The 22,412-nt window shown below is 36.7% G+C and overlaps 1 protein-coding gene, 1 long non-coding RNA gene and 1 other non-coding gene across 3 annotated transcripts; all 3 read left to right on the forward strand.

Moving 5' to 3' along the window:
* The first annotated feature begins 5,108 nt into the window (after positions 1 to 5,108).
* Positions 5,109 to 11,148, forward strand: LOC127854519 (elastin-like). The gene is made up of 4 exons (XM_052389585.1): positions 5,109 to 5,144; positions 8,807 to 8,953; positions 9,618 to 9,814; positions 9,926 to 11,148. The coding sequence occupies exons 1-4, from the start codon at positions 5,119 to 5,121 to the stop codon at positions 11,146 to 11,148; spliced, it is 1,593 nt and encodes a 530-aa protein (XP_052245545.1). The 5' UTR covers positions 5,109 to 5,118.
* Positions 11,149 to 15,660: 4,512 nt separating this feature from the next.
* Positions 15,661 to 19,192, forward strand: LOC127856242 (uncharacterized). Its single transcript, XR_008037921.1, has 3 exons — positions 15,661 to 15,710; positions 17,054 to 17,240; positions 19,101 to 19,192. It is a non-coding gene; the product is annotated as an uncharacterized LOC127856242 (long non-coding RNA).
* Positions 19,193 to 21,997: 2,805 nt separating this feature from the next.
* On the forward strand, positions 21,998 to 22,067 carry Trnat-agu (transfer RNA threonine (anticodon AGU)). Its single transcript has one exon. It is a non-coding gene; the product is annotated as a tRNA-Thr (tRNA).
* Positions 22,068 to 22,412: the final 345 nt, after the last annotated feature.

Genomic DNA, 22,412 nt, shown 5'->3' on the forward strand with positions numbered 1-22,412 from the left:
AAGAAAAATATATATGAAGACAAATTTCATAAAAATGCAGCAAAATGTAGCGCCCGAGCCGATTGTGACGAAGATATTTCGTACATATTTTCCTACAATAACTGAAGCATTCGTCTTTTCAGTTAGTGTTCGTGTGTCGTATGAATAGATATCGTTGCAGGAATTTAAAATGAACCGTTAAACTAAATTTAGATTCATATCGTACAGGAAAGTTTTACATGCTGGCAATTCGACTGTACAGACATTTTCGATTTTCAGAATTACATATCTGGCTTATTTCGCATTTTTCGACACATGTTCTTCTTATCTGTTATTTTAATTTATATTGAAATATATGTTTAATAAGTTTTTTACACATTTTATATAAATTAATAAATAATTTACAAAATCGTATAATCTCGCTTTAAATCCATATAAGGACCGAGAACTCCCATATCAAGGTTGTCGAAACAAATACAGGCTTATAATAAGTCTTCATTAGTTCTTCGTCTTAGAAATTCCATCTGAAGCCTCTCGGGACGCATGCAGTTTGACAGGAATATCCGCCGAAGTTAGACTAATATTGGAACCTGCTAAGATTGTTTTAATGTAGAGACTTTGGAATTCACTGCGTATCTAATGCCATACAGACATTATAATCCACCCCACATGTGTGCTCTCAACGCAGATTGATAGGTCAGTATTACTTTTTAAAATGCAATTAAGACATGATAAGCCTATTATAATTTTCGATAAGTGCAGATGAATATGGATTCATCCACATATAGAACCAAATTTTTATTCTACATATTCTATGTATAATTGCCTTGTGCAAGTTGTCGGAACGGATGTCGTTAGTGCTGCATTAGTTCTACGTCGCAATTAAACCCATACAGGAGCCTGTAAAGATTGTTTTGAAGCAGATCATAAATGGTTCATTATATGATGATAATGTATTATATCAATAAAGACCGTTTAGGATGTCCTCACTCGAAAAAGATTGATACGGGTTCATTAATTATATAATCTATTTATATAATGCATAACGACCGTATAAGCATTCATGAATGTCACCTTAGTGAATATATATATATGGCTTTATAAGTTCTCACTCGTAATTCAAACATATTTGAACCTACATGATGATGTGTATGTATGTATGTATTTCTTTTGACCTTGCGGTCACGGATAACCCATTAAGTGCAAGCACTTATTTCCAATGGGGTCCTTTGGTTTTTGCTGAAGAGACAGCAAGCAGAAGAGGACAGCATTGAGATACAAGGAATCCGGTTGCGATACCCTAGCTCTTTGCGAATTGATCCCTTGGTTCTTTTACGTGCTCAGTGTATAGCACCGATACACGCGAGAATTACCTGGGTTTCATACCAGTACATCTCTAGTTGGATGGGAAACACGTGGAGCATTTCTGAAATGTCCAGTGCCCAGGCCAGGAATTGAACCGGGGACCTCTGGAATGGTAGATCAGTGTGTTACCACTAGACCACCGCACCATGATTGTAAGATTCAGATGATTACAGAGAAAATTCAATAAATATCGTCCGGAGAATACACCTGACAAAATATTTAAAAATACTCAAGTTCTGATGACGTAGTACACAATGGGTTACACAATAGTTATAGTCTGCGCTTTACAATGGATAGTTTGGTCTGCATATATAGACCGGTTGATTGTTATTGTTTACAATCGGCATTTTCTGCGCACGCGAACTGATTGGTTGGCAAAAGCTTATGGTTACCGAACTTAAAACAGACGCATACAGACATGTGTTTAGTCAATAAATTGATAAAAAATTCCTATATACATTTTTTTGACTTAGATAATAATGAAAATATATCGTATTAATTACCAATATTGTACACTATTTCATAGTCATCATCGTTTTCAAATAATGGCGATCTATATAAGAGTACACTTACATCGACAATTAAAATACGTTAGAAGGTTTATACATAAGCCATATTACCGTATTTCTTGTGTAAGGATTCCAATACACAAATTACAAACATAAGAATACTTGCCGGTATTACGAATCTTTTAAATTTAGATTTCAGGAATTTAATTGTAATAATCGATTAACTGAGTGTGCTAGCTAACATGTTAAATACTCCATGTTGGCTTTACTTTTCGGAAATATTATTAACCCCATTACTGTTAATGTTTAACAGCATTTTGTCTTTTTTTAAAGATAGAGCCCCCGGATACAAATGAAGTATACTAAAGAATACTCGGGATACAATGTAGTATAGTTAAAAATACCCGGGTACATATACTTTTCAGTAGTACCTGAGCCGACCCATCGAGCGGCAATGGCGGTCTGTCCCAGTGGACCATCTGACAAACGCTGCTAATGAAGCGTTACATTCACTGCATTGACGCTGTTTGGTGAAGAAGAGCACGACATCGCAAGTATCTTTTTATATAAACATCCATTAAGGTCGGAGAGCGGTAAAATAGCTTACAGTTGCTACTAATTCGGAATAGTAACTAAGTGAAGACAGAATAAAGGCCTTGCACAAGTTTGAATAACAACGGGCACGTGCGGGCTAAACTGAGGGCCGTATTGGGGCTTATGTAGCATCGTACACAAGGGAAGTAAGGAAGTAAGATATATTTGCAATACAAGCCAGTTTGTGGGTGGGGATGGTTGATTCTCAAGCTAATAAACGCAAATGTTAAAAATCAACAAAAATACCAAAGAACTTTTGTTTAAGTACTACGTTCGGCATAATGTTATAATGTTGTTATGCTAGGAAGAGTGATTCTTGCAATATACATCATATTCCCCGCATCGGTGGGACATTTGAAATAGAAATATGTGTCTTTCCCTAATGGCGGGACGTGTTTTATAAGCAACTATGCCAACAACGTCCGCTGCCGTGAAAGTGGACATCCCGCCAAATGCGACTTTCGGTATTAAGACAAGCGTGTTCCGACAAAGTCGGACAAAACATCAATACAATCAGTAAAAAGGGTATAAATAAAATCCCATGAAAACAAATCGTAACATTTTAAGATCTGAAGACATCGTGTAACATGTCACACTCAATTAACATTCACACCAGTATTAGTATCAGTCCTGATGACTATGATATCAATGAACGCTCATGTTCAATACCAAAGCACACACTCTAAATTTACTAAAACAAAGCGCTTGTTCAAAACAAGCTTCGACATAATTTCTGTTTGAGCGTTTTAGCTCGCTCGCTACAATATTTTTACGAAAAATAAAATGATCTGATTTTTGATTTGGACAAAGCGCATTTTTTCTTCCAGGTTACAGGGTCTTATTATTGCAAATGTTTGTTGTTTTATGTTTATAGCAAGCGTGTCTATGATTATGATTTAAAGATGCGTTTATTTCGTTCTTTTGTTACATGCTGTGCACAAAACGCTTTATATGTTAGTTCACTGCGTGTAAAATGCGTAAAAAAACGTCGCGCCAGATCATACATATTTACCGCAATACTACCGCGTAATTGCCGAGTTTTGCACTTGTCAACAATGAAGTATGATATGTACACTCACAATCTGTACATTGCGTCCATTATCATTTGTACTTTTCGTTTTTTTATCTTAGCAGATCGTTCTGTAATTCCAACGCTAAAATGATTTTCATAAACTCGAACTATAGCAAGAAACGTTTAGTATCAAATACATGTATTTACCAGTATTAAAACTTTATTACGAAGGTATAAAAAATGTAAAGGTCTTTTTTTATTATAGTGTCACCCCTATTGAAAGGGACATCCAATTTTGGCTTATGAGACACCTTTGCGTGTATACCTCCCAACTCCTATCACTATGCCAGAAGTCGTTAACCATTCCTTTTAACTAGCTCGCGGCTCACGAACCGGCCCTATCGGAACAAGTCCCATGACAAACACACATCCTTCGACAAACGCTCCCCATTGGGCTCGAACCTTCGACCTCCCGATCCGAGGCGGACGCCTTATCCACTAGGCCACGGCGACTAGGTCACGAACACAAAAAATTGGTTATGTTGAGGGACAACACACACAAATAAAAGCTTGTATACGAAACGTGACGGCAATATAAAGTCCGCATGTGGCCTTTGTACCACACACGAAACATTTAGTGACAAAGTTATAAATATTTCTCTTTGATTTTAATTGATTGTGATGACAAGTTAAATTCAACCTTTCTGAGACATGTGTTAACATCATGCTTAAACTTCGACAACATACTTTGTTACATTAATGACGAAGTCGGGTCAGAAATGACTTTGTGTATGATTGTGACCTACATCTTTTGAAGTTTATTCTCACAGTCTTAACATACTTTTGAATGCCAGTACTAGAAATAACTAATGCAATACATTGAGCCGCGTTCTGAGAAAACTGGGCAAAATGCTTGTGCGTAAAGTGTCGTCCCAGATTAGCCTGTGCAGTCCGCACAGGCTAATCAAGTAATCAGGGTCGACACTTTTTGTTTTTTACGACATTTTCCGTTTAAATAAAGTCTCTTCTAAGCAAAAATCCAATTTAACGGAAAGTGTCGTCCCTGATAAGCCTGTGTTAACTTCACAGGCTAATCTGGGACGACACTTACCGCACATGCATTATGCCCAGTTTTCTCAGAACACGACATTAATTTATGTTGCACTTTACACAGTGTAAACATCCCCGTTTAAATGCCTGTAAATATAATTGCTATCGTAAATAAAACTACATAATTAAGAATTGTGATATTAAATACAGATGAATTATTGTCACAGTGTAACACATGTTGTCTTCAAAGTATAGACGACAGCTTGACATCTGGCCAATTATTTTATCTCAAGAGCGGTGCGGGCTTAATTGTAGCTATACATTTAACCCATGAGCAAATTGTATTAAAATTGAGAAAATAACATTACGATCAGATTCGGACAACTCATTCATTGAAGTGTAAGAACTAAAATGTCTTGCTTTCTGGGGTAAGAAACTGATTTTATGAAGATATCGTGGAAACAAAATCATCGCAACGAAAACTCACAGCAGTATATCTTTATACGGTCTTAATGCAAATATGGTCAGTTATTGAAACTAATTTTACTGACGCCGTTGCCTAAACTTTCACATTTCGTTATTTTTAAGGTGGTGTCTACTTTATACAACATGAATGTCGCTGATTTCAACAATAGGTAAATCAAATACTATCAATCTTACAATGATTGTAATGATTCGGTTAAAGCTATATATTAAATTAGCTGTTCCGCAAACAAACGTGCATGCTCGCATCTAGCCAACAGACCGCCTGCCCGCTAAGTTCAATATCCTACATCACGTGGACGGAACTCTGTAGTCTATACTGAGTCAACATTTATGAATATCATCGCTCTTAATATTTTTGGGACATACACATGTATTTAACGTCCATTTGTAATCGGACCATGAGCTGTCACATTGAACACTTCTTTTAAGCCATAATAATGGCCCCGACCAAGATGATAATTGGTGCGTGATTTGAAAAGACAGAGTCGTTTCGTTGGTACATATTACTGAATTATGGTCATAATCACAGCAGTATTGCACACAACGTCATGTCGGCTGTCAGTGCACAATAAACGTTCGCTCTCTCTAGGGCTGTCAAGAAGGCTTGTTTGTGGGTTATTAAGTTATTGGTTCAAACTGAGTAACAAAAGACAAAACAAGCATATACTCTTATGACGAATGTCAATACCGCTATCGGAACACATGTAAAACGTTGTTTGTCCGGAACATTGGTGTTCGAGAGCACGTTATGTTCATACGCCTAAACAGTCAAAGCCTGCTCTACTAGCGTGGAAAAAACATGATTTCGAGTTATAGTAGACATATTTCTTCCGTATAGAAGAATGTCAATTTTGACAGGGCATGTTCGCATGTAATAAAAACCAAAAATCCCACTCGTACATTGGTCATTAAATGTTTTAACTCCCCTGGAAGCATCGGACTTTGTCAGACATTGTGCCACATTGCAACAATGGAAAGGTTTGAATATTTTTTTTTTAATTTTGTTGTACCTTGGTTTTTAAACTGCATAAAAAATCGCGCGTATATTCAATTAAATAAACGTTTCGGTCTCTATTTAGGTTCTCGATAAGTTCCATTTGTTTAACAATAACATATACGTGTATAAGGAAATAGACGTTGCAATAGAACGTTGTTTTAAATTGTTCACAAAATTGTTGAAACTCGATCTGCCTGTGTACACAAATATTAATTTAAAAAGTTGTTTTCCTTAAATATTTAAAGATTATACTTATAGAGAGTACAATGACGTCATATTGTTTTTTTAAATATTTGAACAATTGGTAAAGACATATAATTAGATTCTTTATGTGTGCATATACATAATTATGATTTGCACGTTGTTATTATTTATGCATGTTTTTATTTAGCATGCGCTCATGGCAAAGGATGAAGCCATGGTAAATTAATAAGCAGACCGTGTAACTGGTAGTTAAGCTGTGGCAAATAAAAAACACACAATTGAGTTGTGAAACACATCGAGATTGCGGAAACTTGAATCGTTTTTTGTCTGCTCTAACAATGTAACGTGTACGCGATTAATTAAGATGATGGATCTAACAATGTAACGTGTACGCGATTAATTAAGATGATGGATCTAACATATGATTCTGTGGCTCGGTAAACATTTTATACTTATTTTAAGTAAAAACAACCCCTAATTATTCCATAAATTTAAATTTGATAGATGCTTGGCATTTTATATTAGGTTCTTTGGTTCCCAATAAATATCAAACTGTCATATTCTTAGTATTTTAAGCAATCTCTGATATAACATGTTTGGATATCAAGTCTCAAGTATACCAGAGGAAATGCCTCCTCTTTGGTGTTTAAGTCGAAATTAATCATTCGATGCGGATGCTTCTAATCGTGATGAGGTAGACTTTATATTTTCTTTTATACCTATTGATATATTGATGAATAGTTCAGCCCGAGGCGTGAGCCAGTTGCCGTCCCTTCAGTCTGTATAAAGTGTTCGTCGTTGAATGAGAAGGTGTTGTTCTCCAACACAGTGTTTATCATCACGATGACGTCCTCTGTAGGAATTGTAGGAACACTTTATACAGACTGAAGGGACGGCAATTGGCTAACGCCTCGGGCTGAACTATGCATCAACCTACATGGGTGCTTGGGAAAACGAACTGTTCCGGCGGTCATACTTCCGGTTTGTGGATGATGTGTGGGGCTTATGGACGCATGGTATCGAAGCACTTAAAACTTTCCACACACAAGGAAATGAAATCAACCCTCGCATTAAACTCGAGCTCCGCTATTCTTCAGAAAAACTAGAGTTCCTGGACACGGTGACATCAATACGGAACGGGCGCCTTCAAACCGACCTATATACTAAGCCTACCGATAAACACCTGTACCTACACAGGGATTCTTCGCACTCGGAGTCTACAAAAAAAGCAATACCATATGGTCTGGGTGTGCGTGCGAAAAGAATCTGTTCAGAGGAGGTTGCATACCGGAAGCACAGACAGGCGGTGAAAACACAGCTCGTGAACCGTGGATATGACGGGGCGTTTGTGGAGACCGAATTGATAAAGGTCGACAATAAAAAGAGAGAGGACCTTTTACGCGAAAAGACAAACTCAGAGCATAATACAAGGATTCCGCTCGTGATAACGTTTTCGCGCGCACTACCCAACATCGGCCGTATCATCCGTAGACACCTACACACTCTGCACACGTCTGATAGAATAAAGGAAGTGTTTTCTGAGCCCCCATTAGTAGCCTTCAGAAGGAATTGCAACCTGCAAGACATCCTAGTGCACCAAAAACACAATAGGATGTTCTTCCGAAAGCCCATATGAGCGTGCCCTGTGGGGCGCAGAGATGCGCCATTTGCATGTACATGATGAAGGCGGAATATTTCACAGATCCCAGCGGCAGGAAGTACAGCGTCGGAAACAATGTTGATTACAAATCATCCAATGCTGTGTACGCGGTCAACTGTTGTCGCTGTCGCAGGTTCGTGTATGTTGAAGAGACCGGCGGAACTCTGTACCAGCGACATCTATTGAATTTGTCGTGTATTCGTACACAGCACAGTGACCCGGTAGCTGAACATTTCTACACAGACAGACATTTCATGGATGATTTCCAAACAATGGGACTCGAAAAACTCAGCGGGTCGGACGAGTACCGCAAAACCATGGAGCAATTGTGGAAGTCAAAACTAAGGACATCCCGACCATACGGCATCAACGTGCAAGAATAAACGTTCATAAAAGGGCACGTAAACAACGTTGACGCCGGAAATGCACGACGTCATTTCCGTTCATAATAAAACATTTGGAAATAAAAAATGGTCGCCGGTGAAGACCGTGAGGTCAAAAGCTTCGGCAAAAAATAAATACAGCGTTTTTGTTTAAATAATACAAGGCTAATAGAGACTTCGTTATATATATATATATATATATATATATATATATATATATATATATATATATATATATATATATATATATATATATATATATATATATATATATATATATATATATTCTATGATCACGAGTGAATTAAAATCGACATTCCACCGAATCAAACACACTTTCTTTTTATTTTATGCTTTTTCAGCGTTTATTAACATTATAAAAGAGTTTAACTGGAGAATTTTCTCTGATATAATGACGTCATTTTGTCACACTTGTGACGTCAATTTGTGTTTTGAAATATATTGAAGCACGCTACGGGAGAAACTCCGAGAAAGGGTAACTTTTCAGAGAAAGGGAAACAGCTGTTAATTTAAATAGCGTATTATTCTCGTTGCATTTTTTTGCAGGTCAAAGTCGCTCCAGTGTTTGTTGATCGTTGTCTTGGTTACCATTTTATCGGCGCAGGCGCAGAAACGGCACGGGTCGGTGTATCGTTCTGGCAAAGGGCACGGTGGCGGCCAACATGTCGTGAATCAGTACCCTCCCTTTCAGCCGTAAGATCTTGCTGAAAACCCGTTATACTAGAAGATATGAGCCGCGTTCTAAGAAACTAAGCTTAATGCATTTGCGTAAAGTGTCGTCCCAGATTAGCCTGTGCAGTCCGCACAGGCTACTCAGGGACGACACTTTACGCTTTTATGGTATGTTTAGTTTCAAGGATGTCTCTCCTTACCAAAAATCAAGTTTAGGCGGAAAGAATCGTCCCTAATAAGCCTGTGCGGACTGCACAGGTTAATCTGGGACGACACTTTACGCACATGCATTATGCCCAGTTTTCTCAGAACACGACACATATTTATATTAGCATGGTCGAACGTGTACTACATTGAAATAATGTGGTGTTCTTGGTTCAATAATTGTGCACAGCTTAATTTAATGCGACAATTGAAATTGAATCGATAGAAAACTATGCGGTAAAGATGTCCCCATATATATTTACATTGTACTTTATTGGGTCTTTTGATCGCCACGGTTGTGTTGAAATAGTGCAATGATGAAATGGTGAAGCCACATTCGAAAAAGTAGTTAAGTAGTTGATCTTGATGGTTTACTGAGCGTTGGCCTTTAAAATGCCACGTTTTATTTGTTGAATGTTCTATCACTTTATGTAATTAATGATAGCAATAACAACTACCACATTATGCTTATTGTTCTTAGGAGTGTTGATATTGTCGGAAGCGGCATCAACGGCCCAAGTTTCGGAGGCAGTGATTCGGGATACGACTTGGGCGCAGGCGGACCGGATATGGGAGTCAGCGGCCCGAGCATGATGGGAAGTCACGTGGGTGGAAAACTGTTTCCGGTTGAGAGAATTACAAAGCACGTGCGGACTACAGAGCACCATTACGATGACGGTATTGAATAAGTGTGAAACTTAGACAAGTGAATTACATATTTGTTTTTGTTTTAATTGTTTACATTGGCTTATTATTGAATATTGAATATTTATATTTTAAATTTCCTAGGCGGATCGACAGGTGGCGGAATTGCCGGAAATATGGTTGGAGGTCATGCCGGAAGTATGCCCGGGCGTAATTCAATAAATATGGGAGGGATTACCGGGAGCGGCGGAATGGTGGGCGGCGGTGGAGGCAAAATGCACAGGATGGGTGGACCGATGCTTAACGGTGGAGACATCGGTATCTCTGATATGGTGGACTCCGGAATCGGCGGAACCTTGCAGCAGCCTCGGCCGCGGCCCCAGCCCAGGCCCCAGCCCGAGCCGTATCCCATGCCATATCCTGTTCCGGTACCAACACCGGTACCAATACCAGTTCGTCCGGACGTTGTAAGACCATACCCTGTGCGTATCCCCGTACCTGTGCGTATTCCACAGCCCATTCCAGTCCGCGTCCCGGAGCCCATTACCGTTCGCGTGCCGGAACCATACCCGGTACCGTATCCAGTCAATGTCGGCGGGGGTTCTGCGCCTTCGAATTCGGATAGATATCGCGGTAATTGTGACGAGTTTTACCGCTGCATGAGTATGTATGGTTACCGCGCCTGTTACCAGTATGATGTCGGATGTGAAAGGACGTACGGAGGTGCGGGGTATAACCAATACCAGGGAGGTATCAACGGTATGGGTGTTATGGGACCCGGTTACCCGGGAGGTTTCGGATACGGAATGGATTACCCGGACATGGATTACAATTACATGCCTAATATGGGCAGACCAGAATACGGGATGGGAATGTACGGTCACGGAAGTTATTCAAGAAACGGTATGGGGATAGCTGGAGGTGGGATTGGTATGGGATATGGTCAAATGGCGTATGGACGTGGGGATAGTTGGGGTTTCGGAATGGGAGGTGGTATGGGAATGAGGGGAGGAATGGGTATTGGCGGTCGAGGATGGAATGCTGGAATTGGAGGAATGGGAGGTGGATTTGGAATGGGAGGTGGGTTAGGAATGGGAGGTGGGTTTGGAATGGGAGGTGGGTTTGGAATGGGGGGTCACGGCTGGGGAATGGGTGGTATGGGAGGCTGGGGAGGTGCGCGGGGTGGCGCCTGGTCTAGGCGAGCTGGTGGGCGGGCGGGCGGTGGCGGCGGTGGTGCCAATGGAGAGGGAAGTGGAGGCGAGGGCGGTGAGGGAGGTAGCGGTGGCAGCGGCGGCAGCGGCGGTAGCGGCGGTAGCGGTCACAGATGTAACGGATATTACTGTTATAACGACGACGAAGACGATTAGCATTTTGCTTTCTGCATTTTTCATCCGTTTTTTCATATAGTTGAACTTGTGAAACATATACATTCCGGGAGTCATATTTAAATTGATTGAAGTTTATGTGGTTGGTTTACATAAAATAGTAACCCATTCAGACGTTACTGATTATTGTAATAATATAATATTGTAATAATATTTGAAGTTATAGACGCACCTCTACGTGTCTCGAGTAGGAGTAGATTTCAACACGTTATGGCTATTAAGAAATATGGGTATTCATGTATAGACCCTGTCACCCTGTTATATCACGACTACTATATTGTTCTTATAGTTATACTATTGAAAAACAACATAAGACTGTGTGGTTTATATTGTGTCGATGCGTATTTGCGTTGTTAATAAACAATATATTAAGCGACATGTTTTGTTTCCGTATTCGGTCTTAATTCTTATCAATGATTACTTGGTCTTATTTTGAAGGGACTAAATAACATTGAAGAAAATACAGAACTACATATAATTGATACTTAATTTGAGTAAAGTTATTTAGCATATTTTAACACATCAAAACAAGAACGTACTACTATTACAAGTATATGTATATATTTAAAGACTTCACTTATATTTGTTAAACATTATAAAAACAACGAAAGCGAATATTATTATAGTTCCGCAATTACAACTTCATTGACTTCTGTTTATACGAATCTCAAATAATATACAATGTTTTTTCTTACTTATCGCACATAAACAAGAAAAAGACTTACATATGCTTTTCAATACATTTTCTGTATTTGGTAAAGCATCTTGGTAGACTACTGTCTGCAACATACATTACACACATCAAAATGATATAATAATTAAAATATAATAATTTAACAAGTACATATTAACAAAATGAATGTTGTATACATGTAAAACATGTCATTCATACACATACACAATAAACCGCCTATTTTGTTTTTCACCTCTAACCAATACCTAAATTTTTAATTTTGTACAAAAAACACACTCAAACTTTAACCATGTCTTTACAGTTCGACTGTCCAAAGCTGAAAAACGAAAAACCGCCAAACACACTTGATTTTCTCGTGCACTCTTTCAGTGTGCCCAAAGTGCGCGCAAGCGTTCATTACATTGCATTATGAGAAAATTATTTTCTTCGAATTCGTAAACTCAAACGATAAAAATTATAATATATCATTTTGTTTGCTAATGCTTTGGCATATAATGAATCAATTGAAATCATTTCTCCATTACTATTATTTCATACCTATATTCCACACTAAAGTTTACCGGTATAAACAGATAAAAACCGCGACTGTTGTTTTTGCAATTTTTGATGTTTAATCTCCATTACAGATTTAAACCATCCATTCAAATTTAATTAAGACATTGACCGAGTTTTTTTTTAAATTATATAATAATAAAAGACAACAACACAGACAAACATGATTTACATGAATGTATTGAATAATGCACATATATTATGTAAAATATAGTCGCCGTTTATTTGCTCAAAGATAGATGCACTCTTCGTTTAAGAAACCAATAATTCGCTCGATTTTTCATAAAACATGTTCACATATGTGACCCATCAAGTACTTGCACCACTTAGTTTAGATGCACTTTATGCCTGGGTAACGATCACGTGATCTCTAACCCCACCACTATCTCCATGGAAACCATGGGGTAACATCCGGCCCAGGGTCAGCCTTGAGCAAATCCTCCGCCTCAGGGCCACGCTTCCCAGTCTCCCCAATGATTGTAAACATGGAACCCGTTAATTGGCTCGCGTCATTTCCGTTAATGCGAGCAGGAATGTCCCGCAAGTCGCAACACCGTGTATGACCGGTCCAAAGTGAACTACTGAACTGATTCAGAAAACAATATTTGTTATTCAAGCTTAAACACTGCCAGACATGTATTAATATTATGTAGCTAGGACAAAGTAAGGTCGCGCTTTTGTTACTTATCAATTGTAAGTTCATCGTGGTGATCTTTGTATGTTATTAGAGGCTTCAGATATACCTAAATATTTCTAGCCAGCATCTGGGTCACTGTGGCTTGGTTATCTGTACAAAAAGCATAGGAACAACAAATAGCAGCTCGTGAGACGGTAAATATAAATGCTCTGAAAAAATATGCATATATTAAATAATTTGTATGATAAAAATGTGTACGTATATTAGTAACGTGTGTATACATATGCAATTGTTGCAAATATATATTGTTGGAAGTAACGCAACGAAATCTCTTTAAAAAAATCATTATGCCCATGGTATCAAGGGAAACCCTAGTTATCAAATAAATACGTACATTTAGGTTCGGGATTATTCTAAACAACTTTAATGAACCATTGTAAAAAAAACTTGCACAACTTTAGGTTACAAAGCCCCTTAAAACAAATAAATTCAATAATTTAATGCCATTGACCGTAATAGTATAATGCATACCAAATGGACGCGTTGTAAAAGGTTTTCCCCTTTAATCAATTGTTTGAAAACTATTTAGCGATGTACTTAAGGAATTTATTATTTATACAAAGTTTTACAGACTTATATAATTGACATACAGCAAATTTTTATAACTTGTTATTCTTCATATTGCCCTTGCTTCCCGCTTGCTTCAATCAGGTAGCACCTCGGAGTCTGAAGGCATCTGTCGTCACTTACAAATTACCGGACCTTTAATTGCCCTTTATTATCCTATTACAAAGATCAATCAATCAATATGTGCATCTGTAAAGATGATTTGGTCATTGCGACCTTTTTAATCAAATGAGAAAGCTTAAAAGTAAAAATACATCAGCTGCAAATTTACCCTTGACTAAATTGTAAGAGATAAAAATTTGTTTATTATCACATGATATGTTAAGAAGAACTATAGCTTATACTAACAATTGAGTGTACTATACTTGTTACATGTTGTTTGTTAACCATGGATTTATCAAATATAGTGATGCCTATATATGTATTCCATGTCACATTATAACTTGTAATTAGCACCCCCGGAAACACGATATGCTGTGAGAAGTTGGATGTGCTAGGAGAAGTTGCCGATAGATTTCGATGAATTTCGGTAGGGTAAGTAAATCCAGTTCTATAATTGTTTAAAGGCATTTTTGAATTAAAATATATTTTGGTGTATGCAAAGGAGGTATTACCATGTATGTTAGAAAATCCTGGTTATTAATATTCAGGATTTATTGAAATATGGCTATTTAAAGTAGACGATGTAGGGATATGTCCCATATTTAGCACTTTATTTACAAATTTCTTTAAAGGTATGCCAGTGAAAAAGTTTTTACACCGACAATTATATTAACCAATGTCCCCGAGTAACATATCCACCAGGGTTTCTTTAAAAAAAATCGTATTGGTGGAAAAATTCGACTTTACATTCAACTTGTTGATGAAAAAATGATATGACATGAGTGCAGTTCATTTATAAATTTAAAAGCTCACTATTACAGCTGATTTATGCCCACTCTGATGCATTGTAGATAATTATCATTGAACTTTGAGGTTTTATAATTGTATCCGTTCTGAAGCTAAGTTAATTTCCAGTTTATTTGTATCTTTTTTATTGTTTGAAAATTATTGTAAATGTAAAGCAATTGATTCATACAGGTAAAAATATACATCCGGTAGGCAATCTAAACATTTATAATACAGTCCACTCTCGTTGTCTCGACATCGGATATCTCGATATTCTCGATATGTCGAAGTAAGCTCAATGTCCCAACTTTTTTCCTTCTTTATCTATATTAATAAACATCGCATATCTCGATTTTCGTTTTGTCGAATAATTCGATATCTCGATATAAAATTTTGTCCCGAGTCCCGATTTTACATGTATTTACTATGGTTTATCTCGAAGTGCGAATAACTGTTCCAGTGTCGGCACTGTACCGTTTGTACTGCTTGCTATGTACTAGAACATCTTAAATTGTGTTCAAACTAATTAGATGTCATTTTTATGTTTGTATCATCCATTCTAGAAAATAACACGAGTTACAATTATCACTTGTCACTTATAGTTCTATTTTATTAAAGTTGAATGCGTTGCTGTCAAAAATAAACCATCAATTGATAATGTTTTTCTTTTTCTGAACATCGTAATTAATAAAAAAAATTAACAATCAATTGATAATGTTTTGCTGTTTCTGAACATCGTAATTAATAACATGTTTTATGTTTTTATTAGACGCCTATGATTATTTGCAACTGCCTAACAAAGTTAAAAAAAAGTTTTAAAAATTAGGCATATGAACATTTTATGTGCTTAAAAATATATTTGTTATGATAAATATGATTGCATGTATGTTGTTGTGTTGCACATAACAAATTACGCAAGCATTATAACTGTGCTTACTGTTTGCAAATCTTGCAATTATGATTTTAAATAAATGTTAACAAGCAAATGAAACATGCATATTCAGCATTTTTTATGACGTTTACCTGAGTTCATGTTGTTTTTTTCCAGTGTCGTGTGCCTATTGATTACTCAGCAAGACACTGGCTGAGATGTATAAAATGATATCGACTGGAAATACATCTTGAATAGCTGCTTCAGTGCTGCACGTGAGTTATATATCTTTTAGGCTGCTTTTCGCCTTTTTTTTCGGCATGTGCTTTGAATGTGGCATTTTCACGTTTTGGTAAATTGACAAAATAAAAATAAAAATGTTTCAGATCTGCAAATTTTCGTTTTCGTTGTAGTTATGATCTTTTTGAGGAAACAGTAATACTGAACATTTACCATGCTCTAAAATATCCATTATATGCATCTTACGACGATTTAAAAAACATAAAGTTATCAAACTTTGCAACGCGAAACTATTGAATAATTTGGAGAGTTCTGTTGTTTTCGCTATATTTTGTGAAATTACGAGGATTGCATATATAAAGTATAAAATACATCATTCATTACATGAGAACAGATGGCCGAGTGGTTGAAGTGTTAGACTTTCACTCCCGGGGTCATTGGTTTGAGTCCAGTTAAGGATTACTTTTTTCTTTCTTTAATGTTATTCTTGTTGTTTTAAATGGAGCTTTTTATACACAATGTTAACATTTATCAATATAAAGCATTTAATGATGCAGGCGCGGTTTGTGCGAGGCCTCGCGGCCGAGTCCGAACCGCTCGCCCAAGCCTGCCCGTGGACCGCCACAGCTTGCGGCGGGCGTCTCTCGGGGCGCTCGCTCGCTTCAATATCTGCCGAAATCTGTGAAAAGGCCCCTTTAACAAGGATATCATAATGCTTAATACATGTACTAAGCATGGTTGTAATGCAGATTGAATTGTTGATATAAAAATGTGATTAAATTTGTGAGTGGAAGTAAAATAAAATGCATTTTAAGGACACAAATCGACGTCTTTATATAGTTTCAATTTAAAAAATGTCTTAAGACACGACTGTCATTGAATACATATCAACCACGCTAAGTGAAAACGGGGTTTAATGTACATGTAACTCAAAATCCAGACTGGGTGAAAAGTGTCGTCCGTGAAAAGCCTGTGCAGACTGCGCAGGCTAATTTTTGACGACACTTTACGCACATGTATTTAACTCCATTTCCCAGAAAAAGACTAATATAAGGGGCCATAACAAGACATGTTTCCTTTCCAATGTAGTAAATGTGGTATTGAACTTATTTTAACGAAATAACAACATATACAAAACTTACACATGTTTGAACACAATTGTTTACAACACGTAATTGAGCAAAAACAGGTCGATTCAAATGATGCGACATTGATTATTTACGTGACGACAAAATAACCATTGGCTGCACATAGTTAAAGAAATTGTATTTTGTTGCAAACATAAATGTCTGTGATGGTCTTGCTTTAAACATAAATTGCGAACAATACAAGTAATGCAGTCTATAGTAAATCAGGTTACTCACGTATTACATTTCAGTGCCAACATGAATGTACAGATCATGGCAATAATGGCGGTGTTGTTGTTGTTTTTCCTTGGCGTGGCTACAGTGTCAGGTGAACCTTGGTACCGTCGTGGTCACGACGGGCGTGATAATGACTGGAATAACGGCTTGGGTGACCGTGAGAACGGTTGGGACAGGAATGGCTGGGATTCGAGCCGATAGGTACGCATAGCATTGCAGCTTTTGTGAAGATTTCTATCAAAGTGTCTATTATTTACATAATTTATAACCGTTTACTGTGTTGTCTCATACATAATATGTACAAACACTATGCTGCAAATTTGCACATGTTTCAAGCGTCCGAATTTAAACTTACGCAGTGTCCAACTTTTCATCTTTAAACAAAAATTCATTAAAACTGCTGTTTGCGTAGACATACATGTACGACGGAAAAGAATCAATAAAACAAATCGGGAAGAGAAAGCATAGCGTCATTGCAATTACAATCAAAGTACTGACAGTGCTGGTGTGACGATGCTTTTGAACAGGATTGATATAAAAGCATCACGAAAATTTTGGGTAGGAAAAAAATGGGTACGAAAATTTTGGGTACAACAATTATGCAAAAAAAAATTAAATAAGTACGTAAAAAGATTTGGTTACCAAAAAAATTTGGGTAGGAAAAAAATTGGGTACGAAAAAAAATGGGAACGAAAAATGTAGGGTACGAAAAAAAAATGGGGGTACGGGGAAGTAGTACCCGTGGGGAACTTGATCCTTTCAGCGAAACTGGGAGGCGGGTTACATTCTTGATCAAATATAACAAGAAATATCTTTAAAAAGGTATTCGACGTGTATTTTCTGTACCACTTATCTTAAAAAACTGTCTGTTACAGTAAAACGTTTGTGGGTTATAACATTACGTTTCAGCATATAAATTCAAAACTTGACATGCTCTTTAATTACACCATGCTCTGTAATTTCACATGTATATCATACCAAACTTTATATTTCGTTGTTTCCTTTCCTAAGTTAATGATGCTATGTGTACGGACATGTGCATGAACATATACTTTTTCTCTTTTGATTATTGTTTTTTTTCTCTAATTTAATAAGCTTAGGCATGTTTGTTCGTTAAGACCGGCAATAATTTCATGATGATTCCCGATCGAAAGTGGGTATGAGCACATAGTCGTAAGAGCACTTGAATACGTGAGTTCGCTCATGAACACATGGTAAGATTAACTAAATCTCCGCGATATGACCTTATATGTGTTTAAAACAGCAAACAATATCCAACAAACGAATGAATTGTCAAACATAGTATGTGCACTGTGGCTCTGTAATTTATGTTTGAAAAGTTGATAAAATATGCAAAATGAGAAAGCACGCAGAAGAGCGAGTATCACAGATATGATACGGCAATTATGCTGTTTATATACCATAGTCGCTACAACGTTTACAAATGACAGATTCGAAATAATTCGTTTTCTTTACACTCATGATCGCGTTGAAAGTTAATTATACACGTTTTAATTCGCAATTTATTTACTGAATCATGACAAATGTCAAATACAATACAGAAAATGCATAGTTGTTTCATTGATCTATAAACATATAATGGATTGAATATAACTGATTTGAAATTAACGTTTTCAAACTATTATTAAATCTTTTCCCAGAATATGCTGTCCTATTTATAGCTGAGCTTCCTATACCTTTATCAATGATAATCAGCGAGGTATGTCGATTAAAAAAATTGAGCTATCTCAATCGGACTGGCTCGGTCTTTTACATAGGTTGCCATTGTGAATAATTTTTTCATGATATGATAACTTAGACGATGCTTCGCAGCATCGTCAAAAAGCGTTGTATATATTACTCCAGATACAATGTGTAGCAATCGTGCGTTTGACGTACTTTAAACAATAAGTAGACATTTACAGGTTTGATTGTCTGCAGTCGACTGACTGAGTAATTGGGTGTTTCACTCACAATTTAACGTGTCACAATTTTGCATGTTTGTTCATTCGAAAAAAATATACTTTAAAACATGTGTATAATTTTGAACTTTTGTTTCAGGGACGTAGCCTTCGGCGTACATTTGGAGAGTTTGCAACTTTTTATATTGCTACTGTTTTTAAGAATAAATAAAAGTTTGCATTTATAAATAAGGCTTCTTCTGAATATCTAATACCTGTAACGAAATTTGCCTTTGCATTTTTTTTTGAAAAAATCGTGTCTCTTCAGCAAATAGAATAAATAAATAAAAAACAAATGTTTGCAAAAAAATATTTGTTTTGTGAATAGAAATGATACTGCGATCAAAAATAAATATTGTACATCTATATTTTGTACAAAACACTCTGCGTAACATTTTACAATCATTTAACGTATGTGTCACTGTGGAATAACACAATAATTGTGCATTGAACGTACACGTATTTATGTGCTCAGTGATATACACATTTGTTTACCTCTTTTTTTCATACGTTTATTAGTTTTCTACTTGCATTGTTTTCTAGTTTCAAAATATAAGGTACACTTGAAAGATGTAAACGCAAAATATGACTGGTTCAAGAAAGTATCTCATAATGAATCCCGCTTTTCCAAGACAAATTATCTTTGATTGTGATTCTCTGAAAACATTAACCTAGCGGGTTGTCTTGTTAACCGTCTTCGGCAGTTGAGACCGAGATATGAAATGAGCCGCGTTACGAGAAAACTGGGCATAATGCATGTGCGTAAAGTGTCGCCCCAGATAAGCCTGTGTAGTCCGCACAGGCTAATCAGGGACGACACGTTCCGCTTTTATGGTATTTTTAGTTTCAAGGAAGTCCCTCCTTACCGAAAATCAAGTTTAGGTGGAAAGTTTCGTCCCTGATTAGCCTGTGTGGACTGCACAGGCTAATCTGGGACGACACAAATACGCACATGCATTATGCCCAGTTTTCTCAGAACAAGGCTCAAATGATGATCTGCTTTCAAACTTTGTATTAACCAACGAACTCACGTCTTAATAATGGAGCCACTCCATCTAACAGACTGCTACGTCAACTCGTTCATGAAAGGTGTTCACGGAATGTGCACATTATCGTATTAATTTACTGCACTTGCATTCATGTAACCGATGAAACGAAAATCATCAAGATCTTGTACATCATTTTAACTTTTGGTAAATTTGTTTTAATATATATTCTCAATTAACCTACATGTTTGCGTTTAAACAGTTTTGCAAGAGCGTACAGGTGTTTATTGATAAGCGTGTTGCTTACAATAAAGTCAATCTATTAATCCAACATCTTGACTGTAAAGTAATCCCCATACTTCAATTCCACAACAAATCATGAGTTTAAATCTTACAAAATAGGCTGAGGCTGTGTTATAGGTATTTTACGTAATTTAATTTTCACTCTTAATTATAAAGAGACGTACAGTTATTTCCGGGTCGATTGATAATATATGACACTAGTCTAAGTATCTGTTATACCTTTTGAAGATAAAAACGGGGACACTGATTAGTTAACAGCATCAACTATTTGTTATGGAAACATGAACGGGAATTTTCATCACTTTCTACAAGTCGCCTCCTACGAAACGCACTACCGGAAAAAAGTTACGAATAGCTTTCTGATAATGTTTGTGTATTGAAACTAATTCAATTAAAATTGTATTGCTATTTGATGAATTAAGCTCTTATTTATATTAATCCCCACAATTAAATGCATTTCTAAGAACAACATTAAAGAAGCATTAATAACTTTCGCGAACACTGATTCCTTTGTGTAAACGCACTTAATTATATAAGGTTGACTGGGGCTATATATATATGACTGATAAAATTGTTGTTCATTTATTTAAAAATAATATCAACAGACAGGAGTTTATAACAAAAGCCATGTCTATTTTCATAAGACCCAGTGAGGATCTTATCATGTTAACAGGACATATGCTCTAGTCATGTATCTATTGTGACAACTTACAACACAATGTCAATATGGCCTTTTATAGGTGTACATATCTCTATATGTCTGGCCAACAAATTTGATACCTTTCAATACGTTATTATGTTTAAATAACAGCTACTACACAACCAGATATATTCCTTATATATAAAGCTGACAAAGCACTTATTTAACTATTTTGTTTACACACTTATTGAATTCATGTATATTAACATACCTAATATGCGCAAAGAAAGCAAGTTTTTTCATTTTCTTCGAATAGTCGTTTGCATGTATCAACTACTACACATACTTATAAGGATAAAGTAGAAATATATATCTTCCGTATTACCTCTGTAACGATTTGATACTTTAATTTACATGTTTTATAATGGTACAACCCGGGGGGGGGGGGTAACTTCCTATAAACGGGTATATAGGGGTGTGCCGAAAATATGGGTAGTGTTTTTCGACTAAAATTAAAGATATGGGTATGGTTTTGAGCATCTAAGTATCAATATCAAAATGGGTATGATTTTTTCATGGCAAAGTTGTATGATACATAGATCTATATGAAATATTTCAAATAACATATGATAGCAAAGTCAATAAGTATACTGTATTGATATGGTAGAGATTAAAATTCTAGTATGAAATATGTCCACTTTATCATTTTCTAGTATTGAAATGGGTCAAGTTTATCAAAATTCTTGTATTGAAATGGGTCCACTTTCTCAATGGTAATTGGTATCGTATACACATGGGTCTGCTTTATCAAAAATCTTGTATCAAAATGGGTCAACTTTATCAGAGTTCCGGTATAAAAATGGGTCACATTTCGGAAGTTTCAGTGGGACACCCCTACCCTTAAATTCGGGAAGTTACCCCTCCCCACCCCCGGGGTACAACTGATTTGAAAGAAAGACAATTAATCAAGGACATGGTGACGTCTCGATAGATAGCGTTGTAATAACATGTCGATACACGTGAATGCATTTTTCCTTAATTAATATGTTCAGTTTTCTTAATTAATATGTCCATAGCTCAGTGGCAGAGCGCCAGTCTAGTAAACTGGAGGTCGTGGGTTCGATCCCCACTGGGGCCTTAAATACTCTTTTCTTTTTATGCCCCTTCCCCTCTCAAGTACTAGTATACAAGTTATGAAGTATCTTCTATCGGGAGCAGGCCTTGACACTAACTTTTTTGACAGGGTACCCGGAGGGAACCCTACTTTCAACTTTTGGTGGCCCTCACCCAAGCTAGGGAGTCCTCTTGTTTCAACACACAGCTACTCTCGGCGTAAGGGCAAATAAGTACAAGAAGCATACTAGTACACATTTTTATTTCCTATATTCAATTCTGTTGCCATTTAAAGCAGACCCATTAAAAGCTCATAACCTTGTCTTGTAAACTTTTGATATCATGTATTTCGTCAATATCATCAGCATCG

This window comes from Dreissena polymorpha, chromosome 13 (genome assembly GCF_020536995.1).
Source record: "Dreissena polymorpha isolate Duluth1 chromosome 13, UMN_Dpol_1.0, whole genome shotgun sequence".
In the NCBI taxonomy this organism is placed as follows: Eukaryota; Metazoa; Mollusca; class Bivalvia; order Myida; family Dreissenidae; genus Dreissena; species Dreissena polymorpha.

Excerpts from the sequence above, each read along its gene's own strand:
- LOC127854519 (XM_052389585.1), top strand. The coding sequence starts at position 5,119 with ATGAATGTCGCTGATTTCAACAATAG. Across the intron at positions 5,145-8,806 it reads GTCGCTGATTTCAACAATAG|GTCAAAGTCGCTCCAGTGTT; the intron begins GTAAATCAAATA and ends ATTTTTTTGCAG. Across the intron at positions 9,815-9,925 it reads AGAGCACCATTACGATGACG|GCGGATCGACAGGTGGCGGA; the intron begins GTATTGAATAAG and ends TAAATTTCCTAG.